At 39.7% G+C, this 17,337-nt stretch overlaps 1 protein-coding gene across 1 annotated transcript; it reads left to right on the top strand.

The window, feature by feature from the left end:
• Positions 1–402: 402 nt before the first annotated feature.
• TMEM30A (transmembrane protein 30A) lies at positions 403–13,393 on the top strand. Its single transcript, XM_054819905.1, has 7 exons — positions 403–783; positions 6,397–6,513; positions 7,158–7,265; positions 8,356–8,443; positions 8,908–9,051; positions 10,779–10,985; positions 11,891–13,393. The coding sequence occupies exons 1-7, from the start codon at positions 514–516 to the stop codon at positions 12,082–12,084; spliced, it is 1,128 nt and encodes a 375-aa protein (XP_054675880.1). The 5' UTR covers positions 403–513; the 3' UTR covers positions 12,085–13,393.
• The last annotated feature ends 3,944 nt before the right edge of the window (positions 13,394–17,337 follow it).

Here is a 17,337-nt window from a genome sequence, read left to right as displayed (position 1 = left end):
CGCAGCGCGGCAGGCATGACGGCGCCGGTCGCCAGACAGCGTCCACGGCGTGGGGGCGGGCAGCAGGGCAGGCCTCGGTCCCACAGCGGCACCGGCTGCCCAGAGCGCAGCAAAGCGCTAAGCGGGAACCACGACCACTCCCCTCACGCCCGCCAGCGCGCCGAGCACCACTGCGCGTGCCCCCACTAACCCCGCCCACCCGCCTCGCGCCGGCGGAAAGAGGCGAAGCGCGCAGGCGCAGCTCGGCCTCCTCAGCTCCAGTTTCTGCGCATGCGCAGCGTGGGCGAGGCGGTCTTCTCGCCACTGGGAAAGGTGGGGCGTGGCCAGGGGGCGCGTCATCAGCCGCGCGCCTTGCTATGCTCGTCAGGCGCGCGCCCGCTGTCTCTCGTCTGCTGCGGCCGAGCGCGCAGGCGCGGGGGCCTTGGGTCACGTGTCGGGCGGGGGGCGGGGTCACGTGTCGGGGCGGCTGGTGTCGCCGGCCGTGCCGGTGGCAGCGCGCGACGCCGGGTAGGGATGGCGGTGAACTACAGCGCCAAGGAGGAAGCGGACGGGCACCCCTCGGGCGGCGTCGGGGTGCCGGGCGGCGGGGCGGTGGGCGGCAGTGGCGGGGCCGTGAAGACCCGCAAGCCCGATAACACGGCGTTCAAGCAACAGCGGCTGCCGGCCTGGCAGCCCATCCTCACGGCGGGCACGGTGCTGCCGGCCTTCTTCATCATCGGCCTCATCTTCATCCCCATCGGCATCGGCATTTTCGTCACCTCCAACAACATCCGCGAGTATGAGGTGCGCGGGGTCAGGCTCCTCCCGCCGGCAGGGGCGGAGGACGGCGGCGGCCGGTGGGTGCCTGGGCCTGGCCGTGTGCCCGGGCGGGGCGGTGGCGGGGGAGCCCCCGGAGCCCGCTCGGAGGGCGCCGGGCCGGGCTGGGCGAGCGGTGTTAGGGATCGCGTACCCGTAACTCGGCCTGCTCCTCCTTGCGAAATCTGCCGCCGTCTCTTCCTGCCGACACTCGGCGGGAAGTAGAGGTGGGTTACGTGGTTTGTGTGGTGAGCGGACACCTCGCCCTGGCTGTTCCGTTTCAGTTTAACGTTTGTACTCTTTAACAAACCATCCACTAATTACCCTGAGCAGAAGTTGAGCTCACAGAGTATCTTCCGCGTAGATTGCACCCTGCTGCCAGCCTTGCCAGCGCTCCTGAGTGGACTGCCAGGGAGCGTAATGCCGGTGTCTGATCGACACAGCCCGATGCGAGTTTTGAGGTGTTGTTCTCAGTAGTACAGAAAGCGTGTGCATCATCCTCGGGATAGCTTGTGGTAATGGGTTATGTATCTTCAAATCTTCCAAAGTAATTGTAGTTTCAGGACAAGACTCTGTGGTGAATGTAGTGCTGTAATTCTTATGACTGCTAATGATTTAACGTTTTAGATGCTCTATGGGAGATCAGGGTGTCCTGAGTAAACTTACAAACAAAGATTGAACAGTGTGGCTTATTCTAATTATGCTTACAAAACCTGAGTCATTTATATCTCATAATTAACCACACCACTGCTGTAAAAAGTTGCTGAGCATTAACAAAAAACTGAACCGTGTATCACCGTTCCATTTGGTAACAGAATCACTTTGTGTTGTAAGGAAACAACGCAGAGGGCTTAGGGACAACCTTGAAAAGCAAATTGACAGCTAGGATTAGTTTCAGTGAGCTAATGCCACCAAGATTGATTGTAGGGAAAAAAAAAAGTGTAGTTGTTTGTTGGATTGCTATATTGGAGAACATGAATTTTTGTGGATCAAATCGTTCTAGTTATCAGACTAAGCTGTCACTTTCAAATAAGTAGTGTTCAAGACAGTGGCGTGGCTAGTGGTAGCAATGTGGCAATGAAGTCCAATTAACTAAAGAAATCCTGAGGCAGGCAATAAATGGTATTATATTTTCATATTTTTGTTAAAATACAAACAATATTGTAATAAAATCAATTTAAGGTATACTTCCCTTTTATGTTAAGAACTAAAATTCCAATCAAGGAGAAAAACAGACGTGAAAAAAAAACCACACCCAAAGCTGAAGTATATTTTTCAGTGTCCAAATGTTATATGTAAGCATATTTTTAAAAAGCAATTGCTTCTTGTGTCAAGGTTTGAGGTTATGCAGGACATCTGAAGATTGACACAAGCGCTTCAGAGAACGTTTCCAAGTTGTTGTGGGCATGTAGACTTTTAAATTGTCGTGTTACAGTTATATTTAAGGTAAATACAATCACATGTTTTCAACAGGACACTCAAGAGAAGTAAAAAAACCCAAATCCTTGCCAACTGATTTTTTTTTTCACAATTGCATTTCAAATAGCCATTTCTATAGTAAAGCAATAGAAAGTAATAATGATTGTAAGGTTAATATAATTGAAAAAATATATCTCCTTTTTTTCATTATGACTGGGTTTGTTTTGATCTATAGGGACAGGAAATGCAGCAGAGTTTCACGAGTCCAAAAATATGACTCCTTGTGCCTATATTGCTGCTGTATGCATATACGGAATTTTTATATACTATTGTGGCTTAGCCGCTCAGTCATGTACTCCTGATAAGTGCCAGTAGGAGCCAAAAACTAGATGTTCCCACCTAATGTGCAGTACAAAAATCCATAGGTGAGCTGGGAGCATAACTGATGCTCCCCTATGCATATATAAAGCAATAGCAGCCATTTATATTTAGAAACCAGTTGGTAGGTGCTGGCCTTCCACCCTTTCTAATTTCAAGATATTCAAGATTAGAAAGGGTTTCATTTGTTTGTGTGTTTTACTGTGCGGGTTCAGACTTGTATTATCCATGTCACATGAAGCTCTCCCAAGTCAGATCATAAGGCTTTCGTGAGGACGGGAGGGACAGAGTTCTTGACTTCTGAGAGTATGATCAGACAAGCAGGGTATGCGGGTAAGAATGGGGAAACTTGGGTTCTGTTCTCTGATCCTCATGTGTTACCACATTATAACACTTGATAAAGTGTTATAATGTAGAAATTCTGCAAGTGAGATTATCATTTTAAAGGCAGCTGAATTTTGGAAAAAAAAAAGTTTAGATCAAAAAAGGCTTTACAGTTGCAGCAACAAAATGTTGATGAAACATTTTACAGACCAACATTTGGGCTCTGAACAGCAGTGAGGGATGCAGTTTAAGACACTGCTATCGCCTATATGCTTAGCTGAGATATGTCCCTGCTTAGTATGCTGTCTTTTGTTAGTAACTTCCAAGTATTATTCACAAATAGCTGTAAATTTAGCTCTGGGAGACAAGACATATAGAAGCTAGGTGCAGTGACTAAGCTCTTTTAAAAATGTAATCGAAGGAGGAAGCAGAGGTAGTTATTTACACCCACCTCCTAGACAATAGCATGCTTGTTAAGTGTGTGTGCGCGTGTGTGTATATATATATAATCTGCCTGTAAACTTAGTGTATTGGAATTGAATAGGATGTATAATTCATGCCCCTGAAATACACATTTATGTACAGTTCAAATCACCCTTTCTTGGAACTAGATATTGCAGCCATTTGTATCTCTGCGAACTGTGTTGTTCTCATACAGGTGCCGGGACTGAGGAGCAAAATGTAGCTTTTCCATTGATTTCCTTTATAAGCTCTCTTGAATTCAAATGTGGAAGATTTCCAACAGCTTAAGTGTACTAGAATTATGGGGGGTTTTTTGTGTTGGTTGTTCTCTAGCACTTTCTCACTGTTTTAAAGGGTATAAACAGCCATTTATCTTGGGTCTATCATGAAAATAGTTCATTTGGGTGGAAAATGAGAATCAGCTGTGTAAGTGCGTATTTTTGTCCTGTTATTAAAGGGTGAAAGAGTTCTTTATTTCCTGATTTATTTTTCTTTTTTAGAATGGCTAAGAAGTATTGACAGCATATTAAAATGTGATTAAAAACTGAGGAATATCCAAAACATTAATTGTGTGGGGAAACAGATCTTTGTGCTGTGAAATGCATAATCATAGTTAGAAAGCCAAATAGGCTTTAGGGCATGACGAGGAATGAAGAACTGAAACAAAGTAGATTAGTGTTGCATACATCTTCAGTGTTGTGTGCAGTTCCAGTAGCGCCATCTCATAAATTACATGAAACTTAATAAAATCTACAGAGAGGGATAGTAAAGAGGACCAGAGTTACGGGATGTCTTTTATACAAGAAGTGGCCAAGCAGAGTAGGATAAATATGTGACAGCGTATGAAGTCTAAAAATCACAAATGGTTTGGAGAATATGTTTATGCAATAGTTATGTTATCTCTGTACTGCAAAAATGTAAATCAATGGAGAAGGCCATCAACAGCCTGAAAAGCCATTGGTGCTGGATAGCTTGGATGTACCCGATGTCCTTGGATCAGCAGTTGTGGGGAAGGGCGCAGTCAATGGGGGTTTGTCATACTCAGCTGCTGGCCGATCCCTGGGGACAGAACAGTGGGTCAGGCGGGTTCCTGCCATGGACCCCAACGTCAGTCCTTCAGTTCTCAGAGTCCTGGTTCCATTGTTTTGTCAGAGATGAAGCCAGATACCACTATCTCTTTAGTTAAGCTAGCTATTGAATGTAACCTGTAAATGGGGATGCAGAAAAAAACCCACTTGTGTTGGCAGTTACTGTACAGGAAAGCTCTTGGATAGCATTGAAGCTGATAGCAGTGGTCAAAAGCATGGTTCTTTTTCAATATACATCAATTTCATGCTCCACAGAATTTAGTCAATTATATTTTTAAAAGTGAAATCTTCAGATCTTTTGCAACCTTAGAGTATTTGAGTTTTGTTCTTAAATCTAAAACTTCTCCACACAGAGAAGAACTAGCTCGAGATGTGGAGGTTTAAGTTCTTTCTAAAGGAAGTGCTTGTTTAAGATGACTTCAGCAGGATAAAAAAAACCAACACCAAGTTAGCCTTGAACAAATGAGGTGCATTGTTTGTTGAGAGCAGTGGTGGTCGGTCTGCTGTAGCTAAATAGAGCTCTTCAGGACTGCTGCAGTAATGCTATTTCTAGATCAGTATAAACTCAATATCTTGTTCAGGGAAGGAAGCAAAGATTATGTGATCCTCTCTCTCTCTGCCAGCTAATAGCTTCTGAAGCTGACTCGTTTCAGCTAGGCTTGTTAGGGTGTAGGTCTCATCTGTCAGAAATCTGGCAGCAGCGCACATACTAAGAAAAGTGCTGAGGGAGGGGCTGTAGTTTAAGAGATGCCGAAGAAATCGCAGGAGGAGAGACCTTGAAGAAGATCCAGAAGAAAATAGCTTCAGTTATTCCTGAACCTTGAAACTGCATGTTTATTGTAGCTAACCTTAATACGGGTGTTAGGAGAGATCATAAATCACTCTAATTCTTAATAATGCATTTCACTACAAGCATAGATCAGGGCAAACCATTTGCAGCACCTTTCATAAAACTACACAGGTGTTGTAGTTTAAATGATACTGCTGTTAAGCAGTTTGTTGCCATAACTTGGTATACGTTGCACCAATCTGAGTCTAAATTCTAAATAGGAAGTTCATTCTAAGTGTAGAAATACATAGTTTATAGACAGATGGAAGCTTTTTCCTGCTACGCTTGGAGCTAGCCTGTGGAGCTCAAGTAAATTATTTCCTGCCATTCACATGCTGGAGCTACACATGAGGGAGAGCTATTGTGGTCAAACAACTTCAAGGTGACTTGGGCCGTATGGTCAGCTTCTGGCTGCTCGGGATATGTTATGCATACTGTCCAGGTAGCCTGTATGTATAGATTACAAATACTGGGGGGTTTTGAGCTACACCATTAAAGAAAGATAATACTGTATAAACGAGATTAACACTGATCATCTTTCTTGTCTGTCTACTGGTATTTTACCATTCCTGGCAAAACGGTATAAATGTCTTCATTTTCCCTATTTCAGGAGAGTTCTTGGGCATTAAGTGATTTTTTTTTTTTTTAAAAAAAAAGGTCAGCAAAGCAAGTTTTCTAATGCAGACCTTTTTTTAGTAAATATCTAGAGTTTCACCCCTCTGGAAAGCATGTAAAAGCTCAGATCTGTGTATTGTATAGCATGTGTGTGTTTGGAAACATCGTTTCTGGAGTATCTGCTGTTTATGTTTTGGTATGTGTTTTTTGTTTTGTTTGTTTTGGTTTAGTTTTGTTTTGTTTTCCCCCAGCGGTAATGGTTCACCTCAGTGTTAACTTTGAGGCTGAAATCAAGCACGTAGACAGAATCACAAAATCATTTAGGTTGGAAGGGGCCTCTTGAGATATCAGACAGGCCTGAATGGGCTTTTGGAGTTGAGGTGCAATACTATGGCAAAATAAAGGCCCTGTCAACTCTCTCTGGCTTATTAATCAATTTTCTTTATTTTCCCATTGTAAATTACTGACTTTTTGTTGTTGTTGTAGATTGACTATACAGGAACAGAGCCTTCTAGTCCCTGCAACAAATGTTTAAATGTGTCCTGGGACGGCACACCACCTTGTACTTGCACCATCAATTTTACATTGGAACATTCATTTGAGGTATGCTACCCTCTATGCAAAGTGAAATTAGAACAGTTTCTAAGATTTATTTCATAACTGATAGGAAAGCTCTATCACTTAAGTTTGGGTTTGTTGGGGTTTTTTTTTTAAGAAGGATTATTTCTAGTTTTCCTATGAACTTGGATCTGATTTTTGTGTGCCTTTTCAGTAGCAGGGATGAGATAGTTTTTGATGCCTCTCTTTATCTGGAAATGTACAACATTAAATGGAATGCTTATGTTTTACACATTTAGGTTTACTGTATGTGTCTTACAGCTGGTGAGTAGATCGGCTATACCTGCATCATTTGCAAAAACTCAGTTCAACAAGAATTGGAAATACCAGATACGTGCTTTCTGACAAATTCGAGGCAAATAATGAGAATTATGTGCTTAACATTGAACAAGATAGGTGTTCGGAATAGTGCTGATGAATATCATTCTGATAGTTAATGGCATGTTTATACTGTTTGCTTTCAGGATGCCAGCTTATGTTAGGATAGTACTCTTACGTACTCAGTGTGAAGAAAGGATTGAGCCTCGTACTTTATGAATGTTGCTGTAAAGTAAACACAGAGTTTAAGAGGTTAAAATTTAAGCTTTGTGTGAATGAAAACCCATCTTGTTCCATCTTGCTTCTTGTAGAGTAATGTATTCATGTATTACGGACTTTCCAACTTCTATCAAAACCATCGTCGTTATGTGAAATCTCGAGATGATAGCCAGCTAAACGGAGACAACAGTTCACTACTTGTAGGTGTTCAAGCTTGGATATTAATAAGCAACTAACTTCTGACTATTGCATAGATTGCCACATAGCAGAATATTTAATTTAATAATAATGAGGTACTAGACTTTATGCATAACAGAAGACAACCATAAGGAATTCATATTTTGTTCACAGAAATAACTGTACAATACCGTAAAATTTCATGTCAATAATTTCGTTAAGTGGACAGCAATGCAATACTTCAATCAGTTCTCAAATTTGAATAGTTTTAAACTGTCTTGCTATCTTCAGTCAGTAGTATCTATCTGTATCCATTCTGTCTGAAGTTTTTGTTTTCAGTATAAAATAATATTTGGTTGCCTCGCACTTGGTTTGGATGTTGCAGCTAAATGCATCCATTTTTGTAGACTGGTTCAATATTGAACATCAGCAATATTGGAAAATATGAGTACTGTGTATTCTGTTCAAGGTACTGCGTAATGTTTAGGGTCAGACCTCCTCTTTTGCTTTGAGGAGTGGAAATCGAGTTGGGTTCTTGCTCCAGCAAGAACGAGTCTCCTTTTTATCTGTAAACTTTAAAAAAGGGGAGTTTCAGGAGGTTACATCTGATGACTGACACAGGGGTTTTGGCGGGGGACTTTTTCTGCTTGCATTTTTGGCATGCTGTTGGAGTCCTTGTAACCTTTTGCTTTTTTATGTTATGCTTGGTTTCTTGTTACAGTCTTATTTTCTATAACACTGATGCTACTTAAAAAGCCCCTTTAATAAAAGAATACTTGAGTACTTCCTGTTGGGAAATTGTTTCTATTAAACAAGAAAAGGAAAAAAGTTCTAATAGCTTCCAAGAAAAGCGTTATTTTAATATGGCCATGATGTGATTCTGACTTTATTCATGTTTTATTTAGATTTTATTCCTGCTTGTAAAATAAACTAACTAGTTTTATTTTATAACTAGAATGCTGAAGTCTTTGTAAATAACCTGACTTGTGAAAAGATTATTTTGTGGTACATTTAAGACGTACACAATATTGAGGTACTGTAGTAAAAAAACCAGACAGGTTAGTTGGATAAACTAGCACAGACTCATCTGCCTTTTTTCTTTCTAACTATCAGAATCCAAGTAAGGAATGTGAGCCTTACCGCACAAATGAAGACAAACCCATTGCTCCTTGTGGAGCTATTGCCAACAGCATGTTTAATGGTATGGTACCACAGTTTTAAGTTATCGCTTAATGTTTTTGTGATCTAGTGTGTGTTTTGGGTTGTGTTAATTCCAAAAAGAGAGGCCCATGATGTCTTTACTCAGAATAATTTGCAATTCATTTTCATTGTTCAGTATAAAATAAATATCTTGTATTGTACTGCTGGTGCTGTTTTCAAAATTGCTATCAGAATTAATCTGATGGCATACAAAGGATGGAAATGCTTGTGAGAAGCTGTTACTCCTGTGGAGTAGAAACAGAGGTATCATATATGGAGAATACGCTGCTATCTAACATACATTGATTCTTACAGAACAGCATGTGATTGTGGCAGGCAGGTAATAAATGCCTTGTCCAGGTTTGGTTTTTGTTTCTCCTGGAGGTAATTGTTTCATTGCCCGGCAGGATCATCTGTCTAATGAAAGTTTCTTCAGCTGTTTTTCTAATTTGATTTTCTCCTTAGATACATTGAAATTATACCGCATTGACAATGACACAAGGATTCCTATTACTTTGATTAAAAAAGGCATTGCATGGTGGACGGATAAAAATGTAAAGTTCAGGAATCCTACAGGAGATGGAAATAACTTAACTGCACTTTTCCAAGGTAAAAAAAAAAAAGTGAAATTTTAAGAATAACAAAACACTTCAAACGTATTTTGATTCCAATGAGTTTTACCTCACTGGCAACATTTTACTGAATGTCCTAATTAAAAAATATTGTGGTGCTCTGAAGAAATCCAAGCTGAGGACTACTCTGCTATCTAGAAAGGTTGTCTTTAAATAATGAAAGTTGCAAATTTCACGTGAAAGTGTTTGGGTTTTACCTTTATTGTAATCATTTTTTTTTTTTATTTCTGATCTTTTTCCCCACCTTGAATACTGAGAAAAATTGACTATGTGCACTGCTGACATGGTTTAACCCCAGCTGGCAACTGAGCACCACACAGTCATTCGCCGCAGTGGGGTGTGGGGGAGAATTGGAAGGGTAAAAGTGAGAAAACTTGTGGGTTGAGATAAAGACAGTTTAATAATAAAAAAACCCACATTGCTGGGTTTGGTTTGTTGTTTGTTTTTTTTTCTCTTACAAAGAGAGAGGAAAATAAAACACAAGGAAAAACAAGTGATGCAAAAGAAAATGATTGCTCATCATCATCTGAGTCCCTGAGCAATGGCAGCCCCTGCTTACCTCTACCTGCCTGGCTTTATTGCTGAGCGTGACGTCATATGGTACGGGATATCCCTTTGGTCAGTTGGGGTCAGCTGTCCCAGCTGTGTCCCCTCCCAACTCCTTGTGCACCCCCAGCCTCCTCGCTGGTGGGGTGGGGTGAGAAGCAGCAAAGGCCTTGGCTCTGTGTAAGCACTGCTCAGCAGTAACGAAAACATCCCTGTGTTATCAACACTGTTTGCAGCACAGATCCAAAACACAGCCCCATACCAGCTACTATGAAGAAAATTAACTCTATCCCAGCCAAAACCAGTACAACTGCCCTAATGCTTGGATTTAACTTGAAAAGAAATCCTGCAGTTGTTTAATGAAACTCTTTCACATGGAGTTTTCATTTAAATATTTCTACTGCTAGAGTGTGCAAAGTTTTCAAAAAACCTGATTCTTTTTTGTGATTAAAAGTGACTGATGTCTGTCATTTGTTAGGTTAAATACAGTTTGGTTAATCAAAGTTTTCTTTGGCTACCAATGTCTGAAAATAATCTTCCTCAGGGCTTTAAGGGGTGTGTGTGTGTGCTTATGCAAGGTATGTAATAATTTCAGGTTTAACCTGATGTGCGTTTCTCGCCTAGTCACAGCCAAATTACGTGTTACCGATGTGATGCTACCCTTGGAAAAGCAGATACCTTACCTTGATACAGTGTAGAATTGTATTTCCAATAAAATAAGCCAAAACATTCGTATGGCATCATCTAAAATATTGTACATAATTTTATTTGCTCATGGTCCAGGAAGTGGTAGTCAAACTCTTAACGAGTGAGCCGAGGAGCAATCATCATAATGGAGAACTATGTCACTAAGGTAGAGTAATGTTTTGAGACAAGACTTTATAGCTATATAAATAGGTAGGGGAGACAAATTTGTTTAAACAAATGGACAGTGCTGTCATGAGAATAAATCGATATGCACTACAGTTTAAGCTGCAAAATAAAAGGTTCTTAAACAGCCCAGTGTCTTGCAATAGTAGCGAGCCACCCTGTCTGTTCATACTGTTTAGAAGTTAATATGGGGGTTTTTGTAATATTAGAAAGAATTTTGATGAGCCAGTGTGTTACTTAGTCCTGTGTTTGAAATACTTTATTGTTGTTATTTTCATTTAATCCTAGGCACAACAAAACCTGTAAACTGGCCCAAGCCAGTGTATATGCTGGACTTGGAGCCTGACAACAATGGCTTTATCAATGAAGACTTCATTGTGTGGATGCGTACTGCTGCTCTGCCAACCTTTCGCAAGCTGTATCGTCTCATTGAAAGGAAGAATAACTTACAGCCTACCTTACAGGCTGGAAAATACTCTTTGGATATTGCGTACAGTATCCTTTGAAAGCAGCTAAGGGCCTTAGCTGGATTACATGGGCATGTATTTGTGCAAGTTCAAATTGAACTAGCCTTTTTTCTTAGCAGCTCTGAAAAATTATGGTATTGAGCTGTGGTTGAAAACTAGTAGTGAGAATTGGGTAGAGTATTACCATCTTTTACTTCTGTGCAAGTTTTTATAGAATTAGTGGCTTCATAGTGAGAGGGAAATCGGATTGCTTGGGTGTTGTAAAGGAATTGAGAGAGCATAGGAAAAAGGAAAGAACAGAGGTAGTTGGCAGCCTAGAAATTTGAGAACTTCAGGGTGTAATGACAATGTGCAATTAAGGGCAGACTGACTTCGGAGGTCAGAAAAATGTCAGAGCTGTGGATCAAGTGGAGGTTTGTCATTCTATTTTGGACAAACTAAAGACTAGGTAGAAGTGCAGGAGATTAGAGGAGGAGGGTTGTCATAGTTACCAAATTCTTAAAATTTGAAAACACTTAATGATCATTTTTAAATAGCTACTGCAGTGTCTTCCTTTGCTGCAAAACTGAGGAATGCATATAAAACTGAATGAACATAAAGAAAAATTTTGTACTAAAAATATACAGGAACTAAAACTTAGAATTTCCCTCATTTTAGTGAAGCTGCTTTCAAGAACCCACAAAATGGTGCATTTACTTTTCCCTTAAAAAGGAGTTAACATCTCCTAATGTGGCATTTTTCTTGGAGTAGCTGACCGTGCCAAAATTAGTCTTAGCCTAAAAGAACGGCTAAATGTTCGTATTTACACCTTCGTTATTTGAAGGCAGCAGTTTGTATTTGGAACCTGAGTAAAATGACCCAAAATCTTAATGTGCCTGACCACATCAAGCTAGATTTGGAAACGTGCTTCTTGTTTTCCTAAATGTTTTTCAGATTATCCTGTACACAGTTTTGATGGACGAAAAAGAATGATCCTGAGCACCATCTCGTGGATGGGAGGCAAAAATCCTTTTCTGGGAATTGCTTACATCACTGTTGGGTCCATATGCTTCTTCTTAGGAGTTGTATTGCTGATCATCCATCACAAATATGGAAATCGAAACACTAGTGCAGACATTCCCAATTAATCTTGCATTCTGAAAACAAATGTACTGCATGTGCATCAAGGCCAGTCCAGAACGGACCCAGTTTTTGAAAGATAAGTCTCTGCTTCTGTCACTTCTGAGACTGGGTACTCAATTTTTACCTAAAGCTCCCCTTTCCCGTACTGTGGATTAACTATTGAAAATGACGGGTATACAATTAGCTATATTGATTGTATCTCTGCCGATGTCAGAAACAATTTTTCTGATATTTGCCTCTAACTGGGCAGGCCACATGATGCATATAGCTCCTGTTCCCTTGATGCATCTGCTGCTTGTTCATGTGCTGTGTAATGTCTGTATGATTCAGTACATAGAGATTGTGCGGATAAAGACTGCTATAAGATACTGTAAATGGTTAACTTTCCGGAATTCAGGTGTCAGTGCTGTTGAAAGGAAAAGTCAAGTCTTAAATGTTTTTTCAATTTACTGTCTTGTGTGCATGGGCTCTTACATTTCTTGCTGAGATTTTAATATATTTATATAAGTTGTTAAATATTTTTCCTGTGTCCTACCCACCTCTGTTAGGTTAAATCCTTTAAGTGCTGTGTAAATTTCAGCGCTCTGGATTCTTTGTATATTTACAATGTATGTGCCTGGCCAGTAAACTAGCATCCTATGAAGATAACAGAAAACCTATTTGTTGATTATCTGCGTGAGTCCCTTTTAAAGTTTCTTCTAAATTGGGAAACATTTGTTGCAGGTAGAATCTGCTTTTTTCTAATTTTCTTTGCTTTAAGTCATATCCAATACTAGTTTACCTATTGTGCTTGCTGGTTTTGCTTTTTATGAGCAGCTCCAAGCGTTAATCAAGAACAATCTAAAATGTTTTTTCCATTCACAAATTTGGGTGAATTCCTTTTACTGGAGGAGTTTCCTAATTTTCTTGAGGCATACATGTTCTGAGCAAGCTGTGTAAAGGAATTGTCATATACTTTATCCTTATTTGGAGTAAACACCACATGAAATTTTTCCAGTGTTAGGAGAGAAATTCAAAAGTTGAGATGGCAGTAACCTCTTTTCACTGAAATGCAGGTTGAGCTTGCTGTGAAACCTAATTTAAATATTACAGTTAGAAGCAATGTGCGGGTTAGTGTCTTAAATCAAATTACAGAAGGGTTCACTTTTAGGTTAATTAAGTTAACTGTAATCTGTAAAATACTACTTTGTGGTGACTTTTTTTTTTTTAGATGATGCACAGAAATTGTAATGTATATGGTGGAGATCCCTTTATATGCAACTAGCTTGATAAAATATTGAGTATATTAAAGTTCTAATAAATCTGCAAACCATTTAATAAGAGATTTTATTTTGTTTTTGAACATACATTTATTTTCATCTGGATGAAAAATGTATTCTCATTAAGTGTGAATGCCGTTTAAGTGACTTGTATTTCTGGGATTGCATATTTGCTGATGGTCCAAGAGCTTAATCTATAGCCAGCTTTAAACAACACTATTTATCACATAAACATATGACCATTTTTACTGAATTACTTCTGTAATCTTTTTAAGCTAGCAGTTTAAGTGTGTAAGTCTGTATAAACTGTGGAATGAGGTAACGTTTCCAGTGTGCTAGCTTTCTGTAACTCCATAAGATAATTTGTTTGCATAGTATGGTGTGGCAGCACTGGACTTTAAATAGTCAAAAGATGTTAAGATTTTATTTGCAGCCATGTATCTATATTGCTGGAATTACAGAATAAGGGTATGTACCTTTGTATGTTGCAAGGCAGAAAACACACACAAACTGTTAAGCTGGCTTTGATGCCTAGAGTAGTTGCTAGTGCAAAATGTAGCAAGCAAGGAAGGAGATAATTCCCAATTACTGGTTGTTAAAATATTTTGATTTTTAAACTTTGTCACTTGAAATGCAAATACATTCTGCTTCATTTATAATCCCTATCTTTTCCCAAGTAGGAAATGTTGCTTTCTGGGCTGTGTTCAGAATTAAAAACAAAGTATTTTTCTGTCTTTACCTTAAAATATTTTTTAATGCCTTACCTTTTTTTTTTTTCTTTTTCCTTTTCTGTTGACTGTAGCTGTCAGTGCCGCTTTGATCTTCTCTGTGAAGTGCACCAGGATGTAAACGTGGCACTTTGGGACATGGTTTAGTAGACATGATGGTATTGGGTTGACGGTTGGATTTGATCATCTTAGAGGTCTTTTCCAACCTTAAAGATTCTATGATTCTAAGAATTGCTGTCTGTTCGGTTTCTGTTACAATTACACTTTTTCTCTGATAGCCTGTAGCAGTAAATACCTTTCAGGCAGTATACCTGACAGATAGCATGCCTGAGGAGCTTAAAATACTTATAACAACTTAAAATATTAGGTCAAATTTGTAAACTGTTCATTCATTCATGCTCATTTGTCTTGATGCCATGTTGATAACTATGGAGATCCTTGGACTTTGTATTTCTTACAAGTCGCCTGTATGTCACATGTTCTGACACTTCTCAGGGCACTGTCCCTGTCCTGGTGGTCAGTGTCCTGTGTTTGGATTTGGATTTGATCACCCACAACTTGGTTCTTCAGTGGCATCCTTCGGAGGTATTTGCCACCAGGGTTCAGCAATACAAGGAGCAATGCCTCTTGCTTTCTGAGTGCCATCTAGGCACTTTCCAAGGCCTACCCAAACGAGGCACTGCCCAAAGTGTCAGACATCATATGCTTTCTGGAGGCTGCTGCTGTTAGGAGGGTCTGCTTACAAAGGAGTTGTTCCTGGAGAGAGTAATTTGGGAAACTAGGATATGTCTCTGTCTCATGCTAGTAGTCTCCAAACAAAATCTCTTGTGTGAGACCAACTTCCTTCTGGTTTCTTGTAAAAAAATCTACATCCCTGTAACAAAGCAGATTGTCAACTCAGGTATTTTTTTTTTAACTGCGTGCTATTTGGGGAGCTGTCGATTGTGCTTTGCTGAGTCAGAGGGAAGAGTTACCAGCTTGTAACTGGAATGTGAAGGATCCTTCACAGCCTTTGCCTCCCCAAGGTCACACTGGTGCTGAAACCAGGTTCTCAGCAGCATGGTTTTGCTTTAATTATGAATGTTAAACCTTGAAGAATGCAAGCCTCTTTTTTTTTTTTTTTTTTTTTTTTTTAATAGAAGTCTCTGTGGGAGGAAAGGCCATGACAGTCTAGGGTCAGGTAACATCTGCAAGCATATGGATCTGCTTCAATCTGTCAAACAGCAATGACTGTGGCTGGCATTTGGATTGGATTTGCAGGAGACATTACTGATGGCACCTTTCAGCTGCCCTACTTGCAGTGGGAAAATAAGGATTACAATGGTTGTAGACAGACTAAGTTGAAGTGACTGGTGGAAAAATGTGACTAAATCTAAAGCAGAATGTACCTACAGTTACTTAGGAAAAAAAAAAGTTACTGATTGGAATGGAACTGCTGAAGACAAAGAACAAGGTATAACCACAGAGTAGTCTGAAAGTGCTGCAAATGATTCTGGTCTTCAAAAATCCCATGACAATAATATGGTTTCTGATCTTGCCTGAAAATTTGTGATCTACCCTTGGTACTACGTAAGTTTGGTTTTTATGTAAGTTCAATACTTGTGTTACTGGGGTTGTTCCCTATCACTGAACTAGCTTGTTATGGTGAGTTAGAAATGAGGAGTGCAAAAACACAAAGGTCTTCTGGAAGGGCTGCGTTATCAATCCTAAAGTCAAGCCAGTCCCATGAGGGACCTGGTCAGTGAGTTAAAAAAAACAAACAAACAACAAAAACCCACAAAGAAGAAACCCAAACACAAAAAAACCTAACACTCCAAAGTGTTCCACATATCAAATACTCATCTGTATTGAACAGCCTGCCAAAAATTCTCACTTTCAAAGTAGGAGGAAAAAAAGTGAAAAACTAAGCAAATTGTATTCCTGCTCTTTTCTTACCAACGTGGGCAGTTTATGGAAGAGGCTGCTCCTAGCAGTGTCAAGATGGACTCTGAAGTAGAAAGCCTAGTTGCAGAAAGTAGTGATTTTTCCTCAGATCAGCAGCAGTATTTGCATGTAAAAATACCCTTCATTCTAGCTCATGAAATCTGTTCTGATCACCGTATTGCCTTCTATGCCTAAATGTGAAGTCTAATCTTACTTGGCAGTTTCAATTAAGACTGAAGTCCATTATGCAATGGCCTGATAAGAATTAGCAGGTCCTTCTATGACCTGAGTCTCAAATAAAAAACTACCTTCCTGTGAGCTTCCCATTCTAAACATGCTCAACCTGTGTTTGAAAATAAAGTATTATACCAACTGCTGCTAGAACGCCTGAAGTTGGAAAATTATCTTTCTCATGTCCTGTTGGGAATGAAGAGGAATAAAAAAAGTCAATAATTAATGAAGCTCAAGTTTAAAAAAAAAAAAATAGGTGGTTTTCTTTCTCACTGGAGGCTGATTTGTGGATAAAGATGACAAAAACAATTCAAGCAAACAATACCAGTTATGTACAAGTTTAATTAAACTTGCACCTGAGCAGGTGGATTTTGCTTAAATTTTGCAAAATAAAACATTGAGATGCTTTAAGTAGTACTAGAGGGCCAGGAATGTAATTAATGACCTCATTCATTCTGTTACGAAAATGGGGAAGATTAGACTGTGATATTCTTGGAAGAAATTAAAATACAATTGTCTCCAGGCTTGCCTACCAAAGCCAGTGTATGCTTCACAAGATGCTTGTAAACTTCATAACAAATCTTTGTTCTGTCAGCAAGTTCTTTTAATGCCATTTTAGTGTATTACACAAAGTAAGTTGGAAAATGGTTATACTAAGATAGAATACAGTGTGTTTTCTCTCTTCATACACAGTGTAGCTTTTAACTGAGTCTATTTTGTTTGCAAGAAAAAAAATCAAACCAGTGGTCAGGCAGGACTCAGGAGGAGGTTTAAAAAATTGTCATGTTCAGCCATCCTGCTGCACCAGGGCTGGGCTGAGTGGTAACTCAGTTATTTGTGTGATCTTTTCAGCAGGGTTTACATACCTTTCTATTGGTTTAAGAGGTAAAACATTTTTTGTGGTGAATGCTTATTAACATATAGATTAACAGCCCTGTTTTCATTCTGGCTTAAAGCTGTTTAACAATGAGTTTTGATTAACAATTTTATTCTTCTTCAATACAATACATGCAAAAGTTACTGTATCTTGTTAGGAAAAGGCAGTCTGAGTTTTCTTCTAGTGAAATACCCTCACCCTGAGGCTGCAAGTTGCTGTTTCTCTTTCCCTTGAGTTTTC

Source organism: Grus americana, chromosome 3 (genome assembly GCF_028858705.1).
Source record: "Grus americana isolate bGruAme1 chromosome 3, bGruAme1.mat, whole genome shotgun sequence".
Classification (NCBI taxonomy): Eukaryota; Metazoa; Chordata; class Aves; order Gruiformes; family Gruidae; genus Grus; species Grus americana.
This window is presented reverse-complemented; position numbering and strand designations above follow the sequence as displayed.